At 41.9% G+C, this 24,582-nt stretch overlaps 1 protein-coding gene across 2 annotated transcripts in view; it reads right to left on the bottom strand.

Moving 5' to 3' along the window:
• EDC3 (enhancer of mRNA decapping 3) overlaps nucleotides 1–24,582 on the bottom strand; it is a 57,814-nt gene that overhangs the window by 21,166 nt on the left and 12,066 nt on the right. For both annotated transcript variants that reach the window (XM_059371835.1, XM_059371836.1), the window contains 3 exons: nucleotides 22,563–22,744; nucleotides 18,639–18,958; nucleotides 1,826–2,161 (listed from right to left, as the gene is read on the bottom strand). In XM_059371835.1, the coding sequence (XP_059227818.1) occupies nucleotides 1,826–2,161; nucleotides 18,639–18,958; nucleotides 22,563–22,744 (838 nt within the window). The remainder of the gene's footprint in view (nucleotides 1–1,825; nucleotides 2,162–18,638; nucleotides 18,959–22,562; nucleotides 22,745–24,582) is intronic.

Genomic DNA, 24,582 nt, shown 5'->3' with positions numbered 1-24,582 from the left:
CAGGTGGTAAAAATCAGAGGAAGTCACACTGTCAGTGCCACTTAGGGAAACTACCTTGGTAAAGAGGTATCCCCACGAGTCCCCCAGTGAACAATGGAAAAATAATTTGGTACTCTTAGCCTGACAGTCTTATTTTTTTTCCACATGGAAAGCACGTGCAAACTTCTATATTCAGCAAACTAAATACAGAACAGCCTTACTGTTATCTACAAAAAAGCCACACCATATCTGATTTTCTTCCAAATGTAATTAAGCCATCTCCATAACACTTTCTATAACTGCTACTACTGTTCTAAATTTATATCCCCTATATTCAAACCCTCAAACCAAAACGAATATTGTACTTAGTTCCTTTCTACTTAATTAAAATGATTATGATTCCTCCTTCAGCTCTTTAAGATTGTTCAATAAGAATAGTTTTCAAGGGGTGCCTGGGTGGCTCAGTGGGTTAAGCCACTGCCTTCGGCTCAGGTCATGATCTCAGGGTCCTGGGATCGAGCCCCGCATCGGGCTCTCTGCTCAGCAGGGAGCCTGCTTCCTCCTCTCTGTCTGCCTCTCTGCCTGCTTATGATCTCTCTGTCAAATAAAAAAAAAAAAAAATCTTTAAAAAGAATAGTTTTCAAACTATTTGAAGCATCTCAGGTAATAATGTGGTTTAGTGGGAAAGGACAGGGACAGGGATGAGGCAGACCACCTCTCCCATAGCTGTTTGTTTGTTTTTTAAGATTTTATTTATTTATTTGACAGACAGAGATCACAAGTAGGCAGAGAGGCAGGCAGAGAGAGAGGAAGGGAAGCAGGCTCCCTGCTGAGCAGAGAGCCAGATGCAGGGCTCGATCCCAGGACCCTGGGATCATGACCTGAGCGGAAGGCAGAGGCTTTAACTTTAACGCACTGAGCCACCCAGGCGCCCACCCTCCATAGCTGGCTTTATCTGCCTCTAATGCCATGTCTTTTTTTTGTGCATGGGTTTTTTGTTTTTTAAGATTTTATTTATTTGAGAGACAGAGTGAGAGAGAGTGTGAGAGAAAAGAGTACGCATGAGAGGGGGGAGGGTCAGAGAGAGAAGGAGACTCCCCACTGAGCAGGGAGCCCAAGGCAGGGCTCCATCCCAGGACAGTGGGATCATTACCTGAGCCCAAGGCAGATGCTTCATTGACCTAGCCACCCAGGTGCCTCTCTAATGCCATGTTTGAAGAAAAGATCCTAATGTTAAAAAAAGAAGCTTAAAAACCACTGAGGTAGACTATCCTATACAATGGCCGACGGAAATACCAAGGCACTACTTTGTTACGTGAGAAATGGGACTAGCCAAACCCTCTCTGACCAGGGATAGGAGGAGATGAGGACACTGTAGTAAACAATTTATGGAAACCCCAATTTTAGCCAGTGGTTTCAACCGTCCATCTCTGACTGTTTTTAACCCCAACAAACAACGGGAAACTTCTGGTGAAATGTACAGGTCGTAGCAGGCAAGCCACAGTGAAAAGGCAAGGATCTGATTATGTGACTCTAGACAGATGGCTCCTCTGCCTTTCATGGCTAATCACGACACACTAAATAAAGAGCAGACCAGAACCTGTCAGATATGGGATATAAACAGACATGAAATCAGCCCCCTACGCCACACCCCCACATCCCTGTGGTAGCTAGGATGCCATAGTAACCACAATTCCCAAGAGACAATAATAATAGCCAACCACAAAGCCACTTTACTGAGTTTAGTGAATTCCTACCGCAACATTCCGATTCAGAATTTAGGTCATTCTCTTTCAAGCATAACAGAAAGCAGAGAGAACCAGTGAGATGGGCTGGTGCAACTCACCCGTGCAGAACTCCTTGCTCACGTTGTGGGGCACTGTGATCCGACGATAGACAATGGGCTCTGACTCCAGGATGTTCTCATCATGGCGGTACCGAGTTGGCCTTTCATTTGGGATGCCCCGGGAACGGGTACCGCTTCTCCTCTCATAGGTATCAATCTCTTCGAACACAGCTGCCTTGTCAAAAAGGGCCAGATTCCCTTCAAAATCAAAATCTGTGTCTGGGATCTCTTCGATATCATCCCCGAAGCACTCATCATCTTTATTCTTCATTTGGCCATTCTTTAAGCCACTTTTCTTTGGAGTTGCCTGATTTGGGTGTCTGCTACTAGATGACCCTAGAGAAAAGACACGGACTAAGGTAAATGTGCCCACAGGAAGCACTCAGTAGAAATGGAAAATACATTAGTCTTTTATGGAGAGTGTTAAAGGAATCAAAGTGAAGATGAGAAAGGTAGGCTATTCCTAGATCATATTAAGTAGCACAAACTACCACAAATCTCATGGAATAATAGATTTCATATATTAACCAAGTAACAGTGAAGATAAAATAAGTACAACTCCTGGAAATCTTACCAGTTCTATCCTTCATAAGAAAATTAGTAATGACAGAGGCTTTTTTGGCAACTGAGTAATAAAAAAGTGGAAGGACAAGAGTACAACAGCTTCCCACAGGTCTGGATTTTTTTTTTTTTTTTAAGATTTTATTTATTCATTTGACAGAGAGAGATCACAAGTAAGCAGAGAGGCAGGCAGAGAGAGAGGAAGGGAAGCAGGCTCCCTGCTGAGCAGAGAGCCCCATGCGGGAATTGATCCCAGGACCTTGAGATCATGACCTGAGCCGAAGGCAGCGGCTTAACCCACTGAGCCACCCAGGCGCCCCAGGTCTGGATGTTTTGATCTTAACTGTCCAGCAGCAGTGAACAGAGAAATACCCACCCCCTCGCTGTAAAATAAGGCCAACTCCTCATAACCTGAAGCTCAAAGGAAGAGAATACTCAACTGACTCCTAATTCTCTGCTTACCAAGCAAGCAACCTTCTGATTTTTAATTTGATCTCAGTCTAATAGACACCAGCCGGAGACAATCTCTGTTTAAAGAGATTCCAGATCTTGAGCCAAGCATACATCTATCACTGTTAAGTTGGTATTTTGATTTATAAACCTGTTTTTAGATCTCTTAGTTCATGTGCTCTCTCTTCTCAGAACTTAACACGTGTCGGTAAGCAATTTCTGAACCATCAAATATGACAAGTACCACACTGACCTGATTCTGTCATGACCACACCAAGATGCACACCAGCACCAAAAGCAGCTACCCTCCACATGGCCACCACACATCAGTTAACGAGTCTTCTGGCAGCCAAGACAGAACACCCCACAAAACTCTACAAACCATCCATTCCCAGGGAACCCTGAACTGAGTTTATGCTCTGACCTAATACGACCACCCTGAAAGGGTAGATCAGGTTATTGGTAGGCCAAATGGAACCTCCAATATGGTTTAAATAAATGTAATGTGCTTCCTTTTGAAAGACTGAGCTCCTCAATTATTAAGGTTAGAGGTTAGAATGATCACAAGGAAACCCCCTCACCCCCACACTCATATCATTCCAACTACACTACAGTAGCTTCTCACAGCAACTCCCTTCTGCCCTATAGACCAGCCAGGAGACCTAGGATCTAGCTGCAGTTCTCATTACCACATTATCTTACACCTGTCATTCAACCTTTCAATCTCCTTGTATGTAAAATACTCACTGTTGTATCCCCAGCGCAGTTCCTAGCACATAGTGAACAGTCAATATATATTTAACAAATTCACCAACATTGACAAAATTAATTACAATAACTATTCTGAAAGAGGTGTACTGGGCACCTGGGTGGCTTAGCTGGTTAAACATCTGCCTTTGGCTCAGGTCAAGATCCCAGGGTCCTGGGATCGAGTCCCACATTGGGCTCTCTGCTCAGGCGGGGAGTCTGCTTCTCCCTCTGCCTGCTGTTCCCGCTGCTTGTGCTCTGTCAAATAAATAAAATCTTTAAAAAAAAAAAAGAAGAAGAAGAAGAAAAGAAAGAAAGAAAGTAAAAAAGAAAGATGTACACCATGTAAATAGAACTCGCATCCAAGTCTTCCTAATGTCAAATATTGGTATGGAAAAGGGCTGAGCTAGAAGATGAGATTTAGACCTCAGAAAAAAAACTAAGGCTGGCCAAAATTATGAAGTAGAGGAAAATCTAGCTGAGCCACCAGAAATAGCCTGAATTAAGAAACAATGACAAGCTCGTCAAAATCTGGGTTAAGTTCTAGTTCCAAAAATCTGACAAAAACATTTAGTGAAAGCATGCTGTGTGCCACAGCTAGGTGCTAGGAATACACTGTATAAACGCAAGACATGCTACTCAAAAGGAAGGAGGAGAGCTATAACAGCTAGTAACTGAAATACAACGTGGTAAGAATTATACTGTAAGTTTATATCAAGTATCACAGAAATGTGGATGAGAAAGCAGAACTGAATTAGGAATGGAAGAACAGGCAGGAAAACACAGGTCAGGATAAAACCATCAGCAATATAAGCAGGGAGAGGAACAACCAGAAAAAAAGTCCAGTGCGTAGGCCGAATGTTTTGCCTCAATACGAAATCAAGGCATCTTATTAAAAAACAGTCTCTAGGGGCGCCTGGGTGGCTCAGTGGGTTAAGCCGCTGCCTTCGGCTCAGGTCATGATCTCAGGGTCCTGGGATCGAGTCCCGCATCGGGCTCTCTGCTCAGCGGAGAGCCTGCTTCCCTCTCTCTCTCTCTGCCTGCCTCTCCATCTACATGTGATTTCTCTCTGTCAAATAAATAAATAAAATCTTTAAAAAAAAAAAAAAACAGTCTCTAGCCCAGTGGTCTCTCTCCAGTGAGTGTGTGCAAACCCAGGAGTGTAAAACATGATCCACTGGGATGCAGGGAAAAGACACTAACTAAAAAGAGTAGAAAAATTAAGATTTATGAATTTAATGTATGGACAGAAACTGGCACCCTTATGAGGTTTCATGCCAGTTGATCACTGCCAGTATTCCAGGTATCAGAGGAAAGAATGATGTCCATGCAAGTAGACGTAACATCAATTCTTTTTCATCATGGTAAAATATATATAACAAGAAGCCCAGCAGCAGTAAGTACAGGCACACTGTTGTGCAACTGTATGAATTTGTAGCTATTAGAGCATAATAAAATAAGCGGCTTAGAAAGATTCCTATAAAGAAACAGTATTATTAAAATAATACTAATAATGCAATCACAACTGAACAAGCGCATGGCACAGCTAACACTTCCCCTATTCCTCTTACAGGCATTCTTTAGCTAGGATGAAGTGCTTACAAAATTCATCAGATCTAAAGAAGATGGTCTCCCAAATTAAAAAGTATTAAGGTTATTCCAAACATGAATGCATACGGCCTATCACTGACCAACCTCACAGTAAGTGAATATTGTACATCAGGACTCTACCAACTATTCCGACTCTGCCAAATCCAGTCCACTGCCTGCTTCTGTAAGTGTTTTACTGGAACAGCCACACTCATTTGTTTACATATTGTCTAAGGCTTCCTCTGTGCTAAAAAAGCAACAAAAAGTACTTAAGTCAGAGACCTTACAACCTGCGAAGCCTAAAGTGTTTAACATCTGACCTTTTACAGAAGTTCGCTCGCCCTGCTCTCCATCATGCCTCTCAGAAGTATTCTTTTTGGTTACTATAAGTTTCTTTTTTTCAGCTAATGACTCTTCAGGCACCAAAATTTTAAATTTTTTAATTAACTGAGCCCAGGATCAGTCCTTTGAACCTCTGTTTCAATAATAATTAGTAAGAATAATAATAGTGTCACTAAACTACTGTCTTTTGTTAAGATTTTATTTGAGAGACAGTGCATGAGCACAGGCTGGGGGAGGAACGGTGAGAGGGACAATCAGACTCTCAGCTGAATGCAGAGCCCAACTTGGGGAGCTCAATGTGGGGTGCTCAACCCTGAGAGCATGACCTGAGCCCCAATCAAGAGTTGGAAACCTAACCGACTGAGCCACCCCTGTGTCCCTAAACTACTGTCTTTCAACTCTACACTCAATCTTCACAGTGCCAGGCTGGAACTCTAAAAACTACAATTTTCTTTCCTTAGCTGGCTGTCGGTTAGCTTCCACTACCAGCAGTAGTTACCTGAAGAGAATGGAAGGAGAAAGGAAGGAGGAATGAGAAGGGACTTCCTCCTTGTTTGCTTGCTATCTGCACCAGCACTGCCCTGCCAGCTGGTTCCAGTCTCCAGTTTTTCTTTTCGGCTGGTGTAGACAGAACAAGCTTCACTGCAACTCCCTGAAGAACCACCAGTGGCTCTGGGAAGCCCGTTCTCTGAATGTCCACGTTCTGACAACAGAATCTCTTCCCGGCTTCCTCTCCCTCAATGTCTCCTTTTGCTTCTTTGGTATTCTGACACCTACTTAACCAATTCTATTAAATTTCATCTGAAATAACTAGCATGGTTACTATTTTCTTTAGTGGTATATCAAGATCTAAAAAATTAATGACTCAGAGCTAATTACTCTTCTAACCAAATGTTAATGTTTAATGAGCAAAAAAGTTCTGAACCATTAATAAAATATTACTTCAAAAATTGTTATTTAATCCTTTTTAATTTGTAAAGGTAAAGAACTTTCTCAATTACAGACAGACATGAGAGAAATAGCACTTACAGCTCCAATTCTAAAGTCTCAGACATGGGCCAAGAGTAAACACAGACCAGTCTAGAGGTTAAAGAGCCCATCTTCTCCCAGTGTGGATGGAAGTCTTAATTGACTGGAACTCAAAGTAGATAAATAGACAAAGAGAAAAGATTAAAAAAAAGACTAACCTACTTCTCTGTTAACAGTCTCTAATTCAACAAAGTAGATATCTAGAAAACATTAATCCCCTAACAGAGGTCAAGTGATCAAATCATAAAGGCAAACCCCTAATCACTGCTGCTACCAATGAGGGGGAACAGCTTAGCTATAAACAATCCAAAAATGAAGACAAACACAATATTAGTCAAAGGGGAAAATACTAAAGAAACACAAAGAGTCTACTGCAGCTCTGGATTCATCCCTGGGAACCAAGAAAAGATGCAGCCAGGCTTGAGCTGCTCAGAAGTGCAGCACTGATTTTTATTTTTACAGCTTTACTGAAGTATATAATCAGTATACAAAAACCTGCACATACTTCATGTATACAATTTTAGAAGTTTGGACATATTCAAACACTTGCTATACCATGCCCGCAACCACAATAATAAACCTATCCATCACCTCCCATCACCCCCAAAAAAGTCAATGACTCACAGTTATTCACTGTTCTAACTAAATATTAATTTTTTAATAAGCAAAACATTTTGAACCACTGAGCCAAATTTAAACCAATATCACTGTAAAGGTTTACTCCGTGTTTATCTAGTCTTTTTTAATTTGTCCTTTTGTGTCTTGTATCTGATATATACATATAATATGTATATATGTATGTATGATAGAAAACAATAAATTGATGAGCCACTTAAGAGTTGTCAATGTCACAGGAATGTTTAGTTTTAAAAGAGGAAGCACAAGAAACCTAATGAAATAATATTATGAGTCAAATATTTCATGCTTATATTTTTAAAAGATTTTATTTATTTATTTGACAGAGAGAGAAAGAGCACAAGTAGGCAGAAGAGCAGGCAGAGGGAGAAGGAGAAGCAGGCTCTCTCCTGAGCAGGGACCCCAATGCGGGGCTCAATCCCAGGACCCTGGAATCATGACCTGAGCTGAAAGCAGCTACTTAACCAACTGAGCCACCCAGATGCCCCCACTTAATGCTTATTTTAACGCACTATATAGGCCAACGCGTAATTTGTCTGAAGCTGAATATAGTTTATCTGAAAGACACAAATGGGGGGGGGTCTCCATAAGTATCTTCATTTCCGCAAACTGCACCTATAATCATACCACTGCTTACTGAATCCAAAACACATTTCGCAGGGCACCTAGGTGGCTAGGTCATTAAGTATCTGCCTTCAGCTCAGGTCACGATCCTGACCTTAGTCCTAGGGTCCTAGGACTAAGCCCCACATTGGGCTCACTGCTCAGCGGGAAGCCTATTTCTCCCTCTCCCACTCCCCCTGCTTGTGTTCCCTCTCTCACAGTCTGTCAAATTAATTAATTAATTAATTAATGGGGGCGCAAATTTCACTCAGGAAAAAATTCTGATCAGCATTTTTCTTTATTTGTTCAAAAATGTTCATTAAGCATCTGCTGTCCACCAGGATCTGTGCTAAGTGCCAGAGAGTCAATGGTGAACAATATAATGTGACCCCAGTCCTCTCCTGTTACACTCAACCCCCCTCACGATCACCCCCAATCACTTCTGCAGACCCGACAGTCAAACTGCTCACATCTTCCACCATGTACTTTCAGTAGGCCCTTGCCACAGATAAGCAATTTTAGAGTTTTGCCCTGTAAGCAGACCCTGCTGTTGTCTACCCAACATCCATACCTCTCTACCCTCAGAACAAAACCCATTTTTGTTCAGATAGATACAATGCCCTCCTCTAAGGTGAAGGAATGGATTAGTTTCTGAATCAATCATGTGGTGCTCATGCCAACAACTGATTTAAGCATGGGCATGAGAAGAATACTGGTCAAGTAGACAGGACTGGGGGAAGGGCAAAGGGCAGCTCTTGCAGCAGGTTGTTATTTATTTATTTATTTATTTTTAAGATTTTACTTATTATGTCAGAGAGAGAGCGAGCGCGCAAGCAATGGGAAGGGAGAAGCAGAATCCCCACTGAGCAGGGAGCCCGATGGGGTGCTGGGTCCCAGGGCCCTGCGATCATGACCTGAGCCTAACGCAGACACTTCACTGACTTAGCCACCCAGGCATCCCCAGCAGTTTCCGATAAAGGTTTTCTCACTCCTAAAGAACTTCTGATTCTTGATCAGGGGCAATATTACCCCCATGGGATATCTGACAATGTCTAGAGACATTTTTGGTTATGACAACTGGTGGTGGTTGGGGAGTGCTCCCGGCATCTAGAAGGTAGAGTCCATGGATGCTGCTAAACATTCAACAACTACATAGGACAGTCTCCCACAACAACAACAATGATCTGGCTCCAAATGCCAAGAGTACTGAGGTTAAGAAGCCCTGCTAAAGAGGATACCCTGGAAGAGACAGTGTCTTCTCTCCTTCTAAAGAATCTGGATGAGACACACAGAACTGCTGGACCCAGCTAGTTTCAGTCTGAGAACAAAGCCAACACACAGAGGAGAGCTTCAGAGAAACAAGACTGAAGGCCTAATTATACTATCCCTGGAAATGTCCCAACTCTGGACTTCACCTATGACATAATTTCTCTGTTATCTGAGCCATGAAGTAGGGTTTCTATTACTAAATCAGAGCACCCTGATATAATCCACTTGTACATGAACATTTACCACGAGCTTTTTCCCAAAGAAGACTTCATTGTTACACTTTAAAGTATCGTTAAGGTATTAGAAGGGCGAGAAAATAGTTAGGATGATTATTACGGTCTCCCTTTACTAGCCAAGAGCAGAGGAAGACACTAAGGACTCACTCCACTTGTCATCTTCCAGAGCCTATGTACCTGGCACCATCTTAGGCTTTGATAGACACATTTTCTCAGTCTGTCTTCCAAACAACCCGATTAAAATCAGCATTCTACAAATGAAGAAACTAAGGATGCTCCAAACTGATAATGTCTGAGTTAGGTTTTGAACTCTGAGCTGTCAGATTCCAAATTCCACACAATTGTGGAAACAAGTAGGGAAACCACAAAACTCTGATAGACCCAGGCAAAGTTAAAAGAAAGAACAGACGATCACGTCTAGAAAATGAGCATATAAGGTAAAGGCAAAAAACTTCTCCAGTATAGCACAAGGCTAAAAAGGAATTCAAAACGAACAGGAAACAAGCATTCCTTTTTTAAAAATAACTTTTCGGGGGCGCCCGGGTGGCTCAATGGGTTAAGCCTCTGCCTTCGGCTCAGGTCATGGTCTCAGGGTCCCGGGATCGAGACAAGACCCACGTCACATCAGGCTCTCTGCTCAGAGGGAAGCCTGCTTCCCCCTCTCTCTCTGCCTGCCTCTCTGCCTACTTGTGATCTGTCAAATAAATAAATAAAATCCTTTTTAAAAAAATTTTTTTAAATAACTTTTTGTTAACAAATGTTCATAGTAATGCATAAAATATATAGAAAATTCCAGATACTTAACATTTTGACATGTTTCCTTTTAGTCAAAAATATGCATCCATCTTTTTTTTTTTTAAGATTTTATTTATTTATTTGGCAGAGAGAGAGATCACAAGTAGACAGAGAGGCAGGCAGAGAGAGGGAAGCAGGCTCCCTGCTGAGCAGAAAGCCCGACTCAGGGCTCGATATGCACCCAATATGCATCCATCTTACAAAACTTTATACCTTGCTTTCTTGCGTAAGAGCTTAGTTCTGGGGAACGCCTGGGTGGCTCAGTTGGTTAAGCAGCTGCCTTTGGCTCAGGTCATGATCCCAGCGTCCTGGGATCAAGTCCCACATCCAGCTCCTTGCTCAGCAGGGAGCCTGCTTCTTCCTCTGCCTCTGCCTGCCATTCTGTCTGCCTGTGCTCGCTCCCCCCCTCCCCCAATAAATAAAATCTTTAAAAAAATTTTAAAAAGAGCTTATTTCTGTTTCATGAAAGATTTCTCCAAATATCTTTTTATATGATTTTTATAGGTTATACCATATTGATCTACACCATCCTTACTGCTGAGGGTATTTTTTATTTTTTAATTTTTTTTTCCTTTTTATTTATTTGATAGAGAAATCACAAGTAGGCAGAGAAGCAGGCAGAGAGACAGGGAAGCAAGCTCCCCGCTGAGCAGAGAGCCCGATGCGGGGCTCGATCCTAGGACCCTGAGACCATGACCTGAGCCGAAGGCAGAGGCTTAACCCACTGAGCCACCCAGGTGCCCCCCTACTGCTGAGTTGTTTGTTTTTTTTAAAGATTTTATTTATTTATTTGACAGACAGAAATCACAAGCAGACAGAGGCAGGCAGAAGAGAGAGGATGAAGCAGGCTCCCTGCTGAGCAGAGAGCCCGATGTGGGGCTCGATCCCAGGACTCTGGGATCATGACCTGAGCTGAAGGCAGAGGCTTAACCCACTGAGCCACCCAGGTGCCCCTACTGCTGAGTTTTTAAGCTATTTCTCACTCCTATTGTTACAGACTCAGCCCAAACACACCACGCTGATCACTGCAGCTGAAAGATCATCCCCACTGGACTGCCTGCAGCGGTGCAGGTGCCTTTCAGCTGGCACTTGACTTATACCACCCACTCTGTTCTGCAGTTATCTGTGTTCTTACTCTAACTCCCCAAGGACACCGTAAGCCAGCAGAGGGCAGAACCGTGTCATTCAGACTGTCACCCAATTCTATGCCTAGCCCACCATAAATACACAAATCTCTGAATAGAAACAGCTATATCAACACACACACACACAAACAAACCAAAAAACACCCCCCAAAACCAACAAAAGTTAGGAGTCTGAAGAGGTCACAAAAGAAAAGCCATCTTGAGATTAACTATGGGAAAGAAAGGGATCTATCAAAACTGTGCGCAACTGAAAAGGTTAGGAAGACGAAGTTGTCAACTGTAATACAAGAGGGAGCATAAGGCAGGGGCTTCAGAGGAAAGGAGTTCAGCTGTGCCCACTAGGAAGTGACCATGAACTATCCTGGATCTATCACAACAACAGATGAAAATAAGCAATTAATCAATTTAAGAGAAGGCAGGGTAAAAGCAGCAAAACGGGAAGCCATTTTTGGCTCAGCCTAAAGGCTCTACAAACACCACTTCCAACCAAACCAGAGTTGTGCCTTTAGAAAGTAACAGGTGTTTTTCCTCATGCTGTCTCAAGACAGACCTTACATTCACTCGTTTGACAAATATACACTAAGGACCAGCCATGTTCCAAATACTGTCCGGAAAGCAGACAGTGGAAAAAAACCTCCAAGAGGAAATACTGACATCGTAGGTCAGCAAGAAAAAGAGAAGACAAAATAAAGTAAACGAAAGGCAGGTCAATATGCTTAGTTGTCTTCCTATTCTTCCTCTTGCTCACAGTGAATATAAATATTACGAAGTCCTGGGTGAATAAGTGGTCTTGATACTTGGGTTACTCAGCCCAAAGGTCTTGGCTCTGTATTTAAAATGGCCTCTGGCTACTAAGAGAGAAAAGCACTTCCCTTGGAAAAGATAAACAGTGCTTTGCAGATTTCTTTACCTTTCAATTGCAAGGGCCAAATATGTGTTAAGACTAGAGGCTGGCCCCTTCCTGTGCCATTTTGCTGCCAGCCTCTGGCACAAAAGCCCTTTGGCCAGGATAACTTAACAACAAACCCATTGTTGTGTAACCCTCACTGCCACTTATTTATTGGTTTTTGTCACACACATATTGTGAAGGGAAACTTTGTCCTGCAGTTAGCACGCTAAAGGGCACCTGAAGGTCAGACTGCAAATCTTTTAATGTCAGACTCAACAGGCTTCATGAGGAAGTGACTGAGAGCATCTGGGACCTTCTTTTCAACTCCCCAAATTCCAGGCCTTAGTAATCAGTCAACTTCTTGGGCTCCAGCAGCAGCACCAGGGTTTTCAAGCCTGTTGGATGAAGCACACCCAAGGAGGTTAAGTCACAGTAGGACCTCAGTAGGACCATAAAAACTTTCTAACCTCAGATGGTGCGGTCCCTGTTACACTGAACACACTATACATAGACCTGTATCCTTAGCTGGTCTCAAATGGTTTTCCCTCTACTCCACAGCACTCATGTTCCATTCAGCTACATGACAAATACTCTCAGTGGTCAGTTCAATGGCCAAGGCCACAGGAACTATCCTCCATAACCACCCCACATATACACACAACCTAAAGAAGAGATTAAAATCTGCTTGTGCTAAATCTCTCATCAATGTTGGATTAGGTAACCAGAACCAACAAATCCTCTACAACTCATCATTAACCCTGAAAGAACACTAAAAACCAGAGAGATTATTATATTCCTATACTTTATCAATCTACTAGTCTCAGTATCAATGCACATAGACCAGAGAAAATTCTACTTACATATCTCTAATGAGAAAAATATTTAACCTCCATTTCTCCATTCATTGATGAGAAAAACACTGATAATCTACATTACAACTACGGTGGGAAGAAACCACTCTATTTTCTTGGAATCCTTAAAATGCCACATAAAATGCAAAGTCTCTGGCAGACCAGTCTACTAAGTAAACTCAGGGTTCACTGAACAAATAAAGGCAACTCTACCTTCCAACATAAACCAATTCTCAGCCACATCTCATCATCAGATTCCCAGGCCACAGACATTTTCCACACTAACCTGGATTCAAAAGAAGTTCTCTGAATTAGAATAACATTTTAGGGCCATGACCTCTTTACCTTATTTATGTGCACTTGAACACCAACCAGCAAAAGCAGAAGAAATATCTACCAGGGAATGCTTTTGAGAGTGATCCCACTTTTTTACCAGTGACTTAGTAAAGATCAAATAAATTATTTGTTTTGAACTTAACTGCACTCTTTCAAGAGAGTTGGTATAATTGTTGGTAAGGGGGGGAAAATTAGGAAGATACTCTTACTATAACATCCAGCAATCATACTCCTAGGTATTTACCCAACTGATCTGAAAACTTAAGTCCACACAAAACCCACACACAAATGTTTATATCAGTTTTATTCATAATCACCAAAAGCTAGAAGCAACTAAGATGCCCTTTGATAGATAAATGGATAGGCAAACTCTGACACATCCATACAGTGGAATATTGTTCAGCACTAAAAGGAAATGAGCTATCCAGCCACAAAAAAACATGAATGAATCTTAAACACATATTAAGTGAAAGAAGCCTGTCTCAAAAAGCTACATACTGCATGATTTTAATTATGTGATATTCTGGAAAAGGCAAAACTGGAGAAATGGTGAAAGGATCAGCAGTTGCTGAGGTGGGGGAAAGGTCGTGGAGGATAAAGGGGAAGGACTGAAATGGTGAAAAAGGCATCCTGTATAATATTGTAATGATGGATACAAGGCACTGTATTTGTTAAAACCCAAAGAACTTAAGAGCACAAAGAATAAGCCCATGGGACACCTGGGTGGCTCAGCTGGTTAAGCGCAATCCCTGCCTCGGGCTCCCTACTCAGTGCAGAGTCTGCTTCTCCCTCTCCTCCTCCCCCAGCTGATGCTCTCTTTCTCTCTCACTTTCCCTCTCAAATAAATAAAATCTTTAAAAAAGAATTAGCCTTGGGGCGCCTGGGTGGCTCAGTGGGTTAAGCTGCTGCCTTCGGCTCAGGTCATGATCTCGGGGTCCTGGGATCGAGTCCCGCATCGGGCTCTCTGCTCGGCAGGGAGCCTGCTTCCTCCTCTTTCTCTCTGCCTGCCTCTCTGCCTGCTTGTGATCTCTGTCAAATAAATAAATAAAATCTTAAAAAAAAAAAAAAAAAAAGAATTAGCCTTAGTGTATGCAAATTTTTAAAATACCATTGAGGAGGTGGGAGGATCCCAAGACAGACGGCAGAAGGGGACAAAACAATCTGCTACAAAGTACAAAAAAGTCAATGAAGGGAGTGTGGGTGCAGGTTGTTAACTCTGATAGTGCTATAACCATGCAGAATGGAATCGTTTAAGCTAATGGATGGCAGATAGTAGGAGACAGGTCTCTCATTGTTAGAGTGAGAAGTTACACATAAAAAAAGGAGGCAGCTAGAATGAGGTGACATGGTAATGGGTTAGAGTTGGACACAACCGTATGAACTCACATTAACTTAATATAGTACAGAAAGTCATATAGAAAATAATAGATACACATCTATACATGTATACAGATACCCATTTCCTAGCTCTGTCAGCCAAAAGGCAACACTCAGTAGCAATGAGCACATCTAGCACCCAGACAGTGGCTTGTAATACCATTCTCCAATAAAAGAAACAGGGCTCCCTAAAGACATTGTTGATTCTAGGGTAGGGTAGGAAATAAACAAGATAAACCTGGAGCATCTTGTACTGCCAGAAAGTAGAGTAGTAGGGACCCCCCCACACACAAGAATGGGGGAATGTCAAAGGAACACAGGAGCTAACTAAAACAGCTACCAGTTGTGAAAACAAACAATTTCAGCACTAAAATAAAGCAGTGATGAATTATAACCCAAGGTAGAAGATAACTATGAGTCCTCAATGATAAAAAATACTTAACTGAGTCAACAGGGGAGAAGAGACAAATCTCTGACGTAGAAGAATTCCGAATAATTTATGCAGATACACTGCATATCTTTCTACTCCTTAGGTATGGACACAGATGTCCTTTCAATATGGAAGGGGGTGGGAAAACCTCTAGAGTAGAAATTTGACACACACATTCCCTCAGCCCCGATATCAAGGTCAACATCAAGTCATAAACCATACTGATATCACATGCCCTTAATACGATGTGATGAAAATAACTTATCACCTTGGTCTTCCTCCCCCAAACACATAACCCAATCTAATCATGAGAAAAACATCAAATACCAATGGAAGGATACTCTACAAAATACCTGACCAGTACTCATCAAAATAGTCTAGGTCACCAAAACTAATCAGAGTCTGAGAACCATCAGAAGCAAGAGGAGATTGACTACTAAATGTAAGGTGGTGTGCGGGACAGAAGTCTATGACAAGAACAGGTAATGAGAATGAAATACTGATTTTAATTAATAATAATATATCAACATTGGTTCATTAATTATAACAAATCTAGGGACGCCTGGGTGGCTCAGTTGGTTGGATGACTGCCTTCAGCTCAGGTCATGATCCTGGAGTCCTGGGATCGAGTCCTGCATCAGGCTCCCAGCTCCATGGGGAGTCTGCTTCTCCCTCTGACCTTCTCCTCGCTCATGCTCTTTCTCACTGTCTCTCTCTCAAATAAATAAATAAAATCTTTAAAAAAAAAAAAAAAAGTATAACAAATCTACCTTAGTAAGATGTTAATAACAGGCGGAAAAAATATTTAGGAAAAAACTGCTAATGAAGGTTGTCTCCAAGCACATGAGACTATAAACTGCTTGAATATTTGAACTTTAAACAAACAAGTCCATGTTTTTGGTAAAGAAAGAGTTGGTTTTTTTTTAGAAAGATTTTATTTATTTATCAGATAGAGATCACAATAGGCAGAGAGGCAGGCCGAGCCGCTGAGCAGAGAGCCCGATGTGGGGCTCAATCCCAGGATCCTGAGATCATGACCTGAGCCAAAGGCAGAGGCTTTAACTCACTGAGGCACTCAGGCGCCCTAAGAAAAAGAGCTTTTTAAAACGGGCACCTACGTGGCTCAGTCAGTTGAGCACCCGCCTCTTGGTTTCTGTTCAGGTCAGGTCATGATCTCAGAGTCCAAATTCTGGGCATGAAGCCTGCTTAAGATTCTCTCCCTCTCTGACGAACCATAAGTGACTGTGGACTCTGAGAAACAAACTGAGGGTTTTGTAGGGGAGGGGGTGGGAGGTTGGGTGAGCCTGGTGGTGGGTATTATGGAGTGCAAGTGTTGCATGGAGCACTGGGTGTGGTACATAAACAATGAATATTGGAACACTGAAAAAAATAAAATTACAAAAAAAAAAAAAAAAGATTCTCTCCCTCTCCCTCTGGCTCCTCCTTCCTCTCATCCTGCACACACAGGCACAGGCAAGCTCACTCTCTAAAATAAATAAATAAACGTTTTTTAAAAATTAGAAAGGGAAAATAAAGCGAAGTAGTGAGGGTTAAAGTTGAAATGGAAAGAACAAATTTTCTACCCAAGCATTCTACGGTTTTTTCCAAGGATATGAAAGTAACAATTCAATTTCACTCTCAGGTTTTCAATTATTGTCAATTTAGACAGTTTTTTTTTTTTTTTTTTTTTTTAAGATTATAGTCATTTGAGAGAGCGAGAGGGCACATGAAAAAGCAGCAGGGAGGGGGAAAGGGGGAGGCAGATTCCCCACTGGGTGGGGAGCCCAATGTGGAGCTTGATACTAGGACCCCAGGATCATGACCTGGGTCAACTGCAGACCCGTAACTGATGAGCCACCTAGGTGCCCTGATTCAGACAGTTACCTAAGCAATGAAGGAAAATGTCCAGAATTAATTTTTTTTTTAAATTTCCAAAAGTTTAAGATTTTTATTTATTTGACACAAAGATCACAAGTAGGCAGAGAGGCAGGCAGAGAAAGAGGAAGGAAAGCAGGCTCCCCGCTGAGCAAAGAGCCTGACGTGGGGCTCAATCCCCAGTACCCTGGGATCATGACCTGAACCGAAGGCAGAGGCTTTAACCCACTGAGCCACCCAGGTGCCCCTTAATTTCCAAAATTTCAATAGCTTGTTCACAAAATCAAGGCATCTTCAAAACTTGAAACTGTTGGCCCCTTAAGACAGACACCATACAGATTTTGGTGAATGTTAAAATTCACTTTTTTTTTTTTTTTTTAAGATTTTATTTATTTATTTGACAGAGAGAGACATAGTGAGAAAGGGAACACAAGCAGGGGCAGTGGGAGGGGGAGAATTAGGCTTCTTGCCAAGCAGAGAGCCTGATGCGGGACTTGATCCCAGGACCCCGGGATCATGACCAGAGCCAAAGGCAGACACTTAAGGACTGAGCCACCCAGGTCCCCCTATACTTCACTTTTTATAACATTACATATAACATAACTGCATATGCTAAAGAGCAAACCACATTCTAGTGAATTACCTATGGTTCCATGGTGATTGAATGGCATTCAACAATTTGTTAGTGCCAAACAAAACTGGGCCATGAATACACCTGTGCATTTCCTCCTTGATGTGTCAGTAAGGACAGGGAATACAGCAAATTCAAAAAACTGTAGTCTGTTAGAAACGGTCTGATCACAGAGAGGCATAGGCCAATCCCTTCCTTTTTTTTTTTTTTTTTTTTTTTTTTTAAGGATTATTTATTTATTTGACAGAGAGAGAGAGGAATCACAAGTAGGCAGAGAGGCAGGCAGAGAGAGGGGGGAAGCAGGCTCCCTGCTGAGCAGAGAGCCCAATGTGGGGCTCGATCCCAGGACCCTGAGACCATAACCCAAGCCAAAGGCAGAGGCTCAACCCACTGAGCCACTCAGGCGCCCCGCTTCCTGTCTTCTTGAGGATGGAAACCAAATCACAAGTTACTCAAAAATGCCCTCAAACAGCCACGTGCTCAACTCAAACATCACTACTTCCATCAGTTACCAGATTGAAGTTAATAATGACTTCTGTCTATGTGAACTCCAGGCAGGTCACTGGCTTTTCTCGAAGGAAGTTAAGTGGAGGGAGAGAGTAAGGAGCTGATGTGAGTCACTAATAGCTTATTTTCTTTCCCTTAATATCCTGAGGGACTAGCCCTGCATGAAGTCGATCATGCTCTGCCAGCATCCTTTTTTATGAGGGTAATAAAGAATTTCTTTTTTTTTTTTTAAAGATTTTATTTATTTATTTGACAAAGAGAGGTCACAAGTAAATGGAGAAGCAGAGAGAGAGAGAGAGAAAGAGAGAGACGCAGGCTCCCTGCTGAGCAGAGAGCCCGATGTGGGACTCGATCCCAGGACCCCGAGACCATGACCTGAGCTGAAGGCAGCGGCTTTAACCCACTGAGCCACCCAGGCGCCCAATAAAGAATTTCTTTAAAGAACAGCAGTGGGTAAGAGCTTATAGGCCTGAAACACAAGGTTAAGAAGATACATCAACTTGATTCAACTTACAAGAGTTGTGCCGACGGCGGAAACTTTTGGACTGACTCAGGGACTCCGTGTGCCTGTCCACATAGCTCTTTGAGCACTGTTGCTGCTGTGGGGAAATGGCAACATCCTGACTCTTCATGTCTGTCCTCTTAGGGATATTCTGAGGGGCACTGCTGGAAGAGGTTGGCTTCTTCACCAGCTTGCCCGTGCCATTCTGATTGATACCCACTTGGTACCCAACACCAGAATGGCCTAATTCTGTCTGATGAAGGTCTCCAAAATGTTGATTTTCTCCAGGACCTGGTATCTCCAAAATTTTTAATTCCGTAATGTCACCTGCCCTGAAATACACAAAAGAATCCAAGTCTCAAAACTGTAATGGTGTCACAACCAATGTTCATAATAACATACTTCACAATAACCAAAAGGTTATAATAACCAACAAACCCAAGTCCCCCCGTAAGATGAATGGCTAAACAAAATACGGTACAAACACACAGTAAAATATTTACTCAACCTTAAAAAGGAGGGAAATTTTGACACATGCTACAATATTGAAGACACTATTTCTAAGTAAAATAAGCCATCACAAAAGGACAGTGATTAAATGATCCCAATTATATGAGATATCTAGAACCATCAAATTCATAGTGAAAGAAAGTAAAAAGGTGGCTATTAGGGCCAGAGGAAGGGGGACTAGTTAGTTTATAGGGTATCAAGTTTCAGTGTGGGAGGATGGAAAAGTTCTCGAGATGGAGAGTGGTAATGGTTGCCCATTATGTCAATGTACTTAATGCCACTGAATTATACACTGAAAAGTGGTTAAAATGGTAAATTTTATGTTGTGGCCACCTTACCACGTTAAAAAATAATACAGGCAATGTAAAACACACACACACACACACAAAGTCTAACAGTAATAAAAATTATGAAACTGGGATCAATAGCAACCAGCTACACTTTTGCAGACCTGTGGTTTTTTGTTTTTTTCCTAACTGAAGTATAGTTGATGTACAATATTGCATTAGTTCTAGGTGTACAACATAATGATCTGATATTTACATATACCATGAAATAATCACCACAGTAAGTCTAGTGACCATCTTTCACCAAATGAAGTTATTTTATATGCTATACTTTACATTCCTATGACTTACTTATAACTGGAAATTTGTACCTCTTAATCCAGGGCTCCATTCCAGTGAAGTATAGAGGCAAAAGTGAGGAAAAGTAGTAGACTACTTAAAGACAAGGCTCAGCAACAACAGTCAAGTGACAGCACTGGCCTTTAAAGAGACCTATTATTAATCACAGAACTATCACCAGCATATTAGATTTTCAGAATGCCTAATAGATTTTTTTCATTCATTCACTCACTTTGTCATTCCACAAGTGTATATACAGCACTTACCATATGGTCTGCCCTGTGCTAAGAATGGACTAGACAGAGACAAAAACCAACACATGCCCAAAATGAACAGTCTGGTCAGTGGAAAAAACAAGCAGACAATCAAAAGTGTTAAATACTGTGACAGAGGTGTGTATAGGGGGCCAAAGAGCCCAAAAGCAAAATATGTAAGCTACTCTGGCAGAAATCGATGAGACATTTAAACAAAGCCTGAGCAGGGAGGGAAAATAAGAGCTGGCCCAGCAGTATGGGGGCGGGGAGTACTATCACAGACCAAGACTCAGAGACTGAGAAAATGCGGCACACCTGACAAAGTGCCAACATCATGTTGTTACTAACGGGAAAGATGCTTGTGGAAAGCCACCAAGAGGTAAGGCTGTGGAGGTAATCAGGGACTAGATCATAATCACATTGAATTTTTCTGGTGACTATAGAAAAGGTGGAAAACTAGAGGGAAAAGCACCCAATAGGAGACCAGGCGAGAAATAAGAGAGGATGAACAGGACAAGTGACAGTGCAAAGGGAGAGGAGAGGATGAACCCAAGAGACATTTGGAATCCATAGGGTTTGGTGACTAAATGAATATGATGAACAAAGAGAAAGAAGGATTTACAATGATTCTAAGCTTCTAATTTGGAAAGCTGTCATTAGCCACCAATTAAGGGCAGACCTTTGGAAGAAACCTGCAGGTGATATAATGAGCTCCGCTTTGAAATTTTTTTTTTAAAGGTTTTTATTTATTTGACAGAGAAGTAGGCAGAGAGGCAGGCAGAGAGAGAGGGAGGAAGCAGGCTCCCTGCTGAGCAGAGAGCCTGATGTGGGGCTCGATCCGAGGACCCTGAGATCATGACCCGAGCCAAAGGCAGAGGCTCAACCCACTGAGCCACCCAGGCGCCCCTAAGCTTTGAAATTCTTAAATCTAAGATATTTTCTGGGATATCCACCTGGAAATGGCCAATAGACAAAGTAAGTGTCTGGAGTTCAGATAATGGGTCTTAATTAAAGATCTGGAGTCTCTGCCGGGTGCCTGGGTGGCTCAGTGGGTTAAGCCTCCGCCTTTGGCTCAGGTCATGATTTCAGGGTCCTGGGATTGAGTCCTGAGTCAGGCTCTCTGCCCAGCAGGGAGCCTGCTTCCCCCTCTCTGCCTACTTGTGATCTCTCTCTCTCTCAAAAAAAGAAAAAAAAAAAAAAAAGATCTGGAGTCTCATTAATGTGTAAGAAGTACACATGAAATGGTCTAGGGAGATTACAGACTGAGAAAAGAATAAAAAATAAAACCTAAATAAACCAATCTTAAAAAGTGAGAAGAAAAGGAATCTGGTGCTGGGGGATGTAAAGGAATGGAGGAATACATGGAAAGAAAACCCAAAGGGGTGACAGAGAAATTAAAGAGGGCACTTCAACACTTAGGGAGCATCTGACTAAGGTTAGCATTAAAACACTGCCACTGAATTTGCCTACTCGGTCATTTGCAACCTTGGCAAGAGCTCATTCAGCAAGATGATAAAGTTAGAAGAAAGATAATTGTGGGGTTAAGGAAGGACTAGAGAATGAGGCCACAAAGGAAATGAAAGCAGACTGTTTTGCTCTGAAAAGAACTGTGGGTATAAAGAGAAGGGAAATGACAGGGCAACACCTAATGGTAAACACCAAGATGTGGCAGGTGTGTGGGTGTGCGTGTGTGTAAGTGGATGTGGGTGTGTAGGAGGGTGTGACCTGTGGGGGAAGGCTGGGAATGTTAGAATGCAAAGAGGAAAATGAGGTATGAAGGTTGAAAATGAAGACACAAAAGAGTGTCAAAGGAGACAGAAAAGGACAGTATATAAAGCATATGGGATAAGGGTAGCCCTAAACACAGAGGGCATGCCTTCTACTGAGTCTTCAGAAGGGCTAAGACATTAAGAATGGATACTCCTAGAGAAAAGATTAAGTGAAGGTATTGTTCAGAAAGTCAAGGAAGTTCTTGCCTGACTGTTTTGTTGTTGTTTTTGTTGCCATTTTAATCTAAGAATGGAGATTTTGTGACAAACTGGTGAAAAGAGGGATGTGAAGACAAGTGAACTTGAAATCTGCAGACCAACACTAAAAAACACATGTTCCTGTAACTAAGGACATCAGCTATTGGTGACAGTGTGCTTCTAGAGATAAATTAAGACACAAATCTACAAAGAAAGATACATTAATGTGGGGGGTGGGGAGATCAGTAAAGGCCTTAGATATAAGAAAACACAAATAACAAAAGCCAAAGAAAACAGAAAGCTTATTCCAAATTTGACCCATTTAAATAAGAATATTAAGGGCTTGCCAGAGCTAAGAAAAATGTTTCACAAACCCTGATTCCTGGCTGAAAGCTAATTACCACACAAAGTCTATACTGAAACAACAGCTAGACTATGAAGGTTAAGACGGCAAAATCTCACCCCTGACAAGACACTACTCAAAAGCAGCCCTATCCAAGAGAATGTTGGCAACTAGACCTAGATTCAAGCTCCACAGACCACCAGACTAGATTTGAAGAAATCAGTCAGGACACTCACCTGAAGGTGACTTCTGGCACGAGGCACTTCACTCCATTGTGGAAAGGCCGGGTGAGAGAAATGGTCTGGCTGATCTGATCCACGGCTGACACTCTTCCCTGATAGACACCCAAGCTATCTCCGCAGTTGATGGACACAATACTGCCCAGCCAATCTGTAGCCATGTTTCTGATGTAAGACCACTGTAGAGAGAAGGAGTCATGCAAATCTTGAGAAACAGAAAAACCTTTCATTAAATTCAGCAAATATTATGTCAGGATCTGAACCTTAATACTACATATTCTGGGGGCACCTGGGCTCAGTCCATTAGGCTTCCGACTCTTGATTTTGGCTCAGGTTGTGGGATAGAACCCGGGGTCATGAGATAGGACCCTGCATTCAGTCCGCTTGGGATTCTTTCCTTCCCCCTCTATCTCTCCCCGCCTGGCCCCCCTTTCTGTGTGCATGCACGCTAATATACATCAATCTTCTTATTTATTTTAAAGATTTGAGGAGGCACGCACAAGCACGCATGACTGGGGGGTAGGGCAGAGGGAGAGGGAGAAGCAGACTCCCCACTGAGCAGGGAGCCTGAGACAGGGCTTGAGCCAAAGGAAGATGCTTAAATGACTAAGTGACCCAGGTGCCCTAACACATAAATCTTATTAAAAAAAAAAAAAAAAAGAAAGAAAGAAAGAAAGAAAAAATACTGCATATTCTGTCACATCCTTAACTGAAGTAGTAAAGTATAAAAAATAAAACCTTTGGGGCATCTGGGTGGCTAAGTCATTAAGCGTCTGCCTTCGGCTCAGGTCATGATCCTGGCGTCCTGGGATCGAGCCCTGCATGGGCCCCCCTATTAGACAAGCTTGCTTCTCCCTCTCCCTCTGCCTACTGCTTCTCCTGCTGTGCACTTTCTCTCTGTTAAATAAATAAATAAAATCTTTAAATAAATAAATAGATAAATAAATAAAATAAAATAAAACTTTCGACAGGAATGCAAACTGGTGCAGCCACTGTGGAAAACAGCACAGAGGTTCGTCAAAAAATTAAAAACAGAACTAACCTATCTATGATATAGTAACTGCACTACTCAAAGAGTAGGTATGGGTTACACACACACACACACACACACACACACAGAATATTACTTGGCCACACACACAAAAAAAACTGAAATCATGCCATTTGCAACAACATGGATGGAGCTATAATGTATAATGCTAAACAAAATAAACCAGTCATGGGGCACCTGGGTGGCTTAGCTGTTTAAGTGTCTGCCTTCAGCTCAGGTCACGATCCCAAAGTTCTGACACTGAGGCCCCTGTCTGGCTCCTTGTTCAGCAGGGAGTCTGCTTGTCCCTCTCGCTCTGCCCTCCACACCCCATTGCTCTCTCTTGCTAATAAATAAATAAAATCTTTAAAAAAAAAAAAAAAAAGCCAGTCAGAGAAAGACAATTACCGTATGATTTCGATCATATATGCAATTTAAAAAACAAAACAAACAAGGAAAGCAGAGTGGAGGGGGGGGGGGAGAGATCAGATCAAAAATAGACTCTTAACTATAGAGAACAAACAGACGGTTGCCAAATAGGAAGTGGGTGGGAGATGGGTGACATAGGTGAAGGGATCAATAGTACACTCATCTTGATGAGCTCTATGCATAGAATTGATGAATCACTATGTTGTATTGTATACCTCAAACTAGTATAACCCTGTATGTTAACTACACTGGAACTGAAAAAAAATTGTTTTACTTTTTTTAGTAGAAGCATGCATATTAGTGAATAAAAATAACACTGAATTTTATAAATGCTTTAAAGAATAAATAGTAAAGATAAAATTTACCTAGACATCAAATCATACAAACTATGCAACTATTTTATAGCTAAATCAATTCTGACAAGAAAATGGGAGGAATCAGTCTATTCAATTTCAAGACTTATTATATAGCTATAGTAATCAAGACTACACGGTACAGGTAGGAGGACAGATATATAAATCAATGGAATAGAAGAGAAAACCCAGAAATAGACCCACA

The sequence above is a fragment of the Mustela nigripes genome, chromosome 13 (assembly GCF_022355385.1).
Source record: "Mustela nigripes isolate SB6536 chromosome 13, MUSNIG.SB6536, whole genome shotgun sequence".
NCBI classification, from domain to species: Eukaryota; Metazoa; Chordata; class Mammalia; order Carnivora; family Mustelidae; genus Mustela; species Mustela nigripes.
The sequence above is the reverse complement of the archived record's forward strand: the minus strand, read 5'-3'. Positions and strand labels throughout refer to the sequence as shown.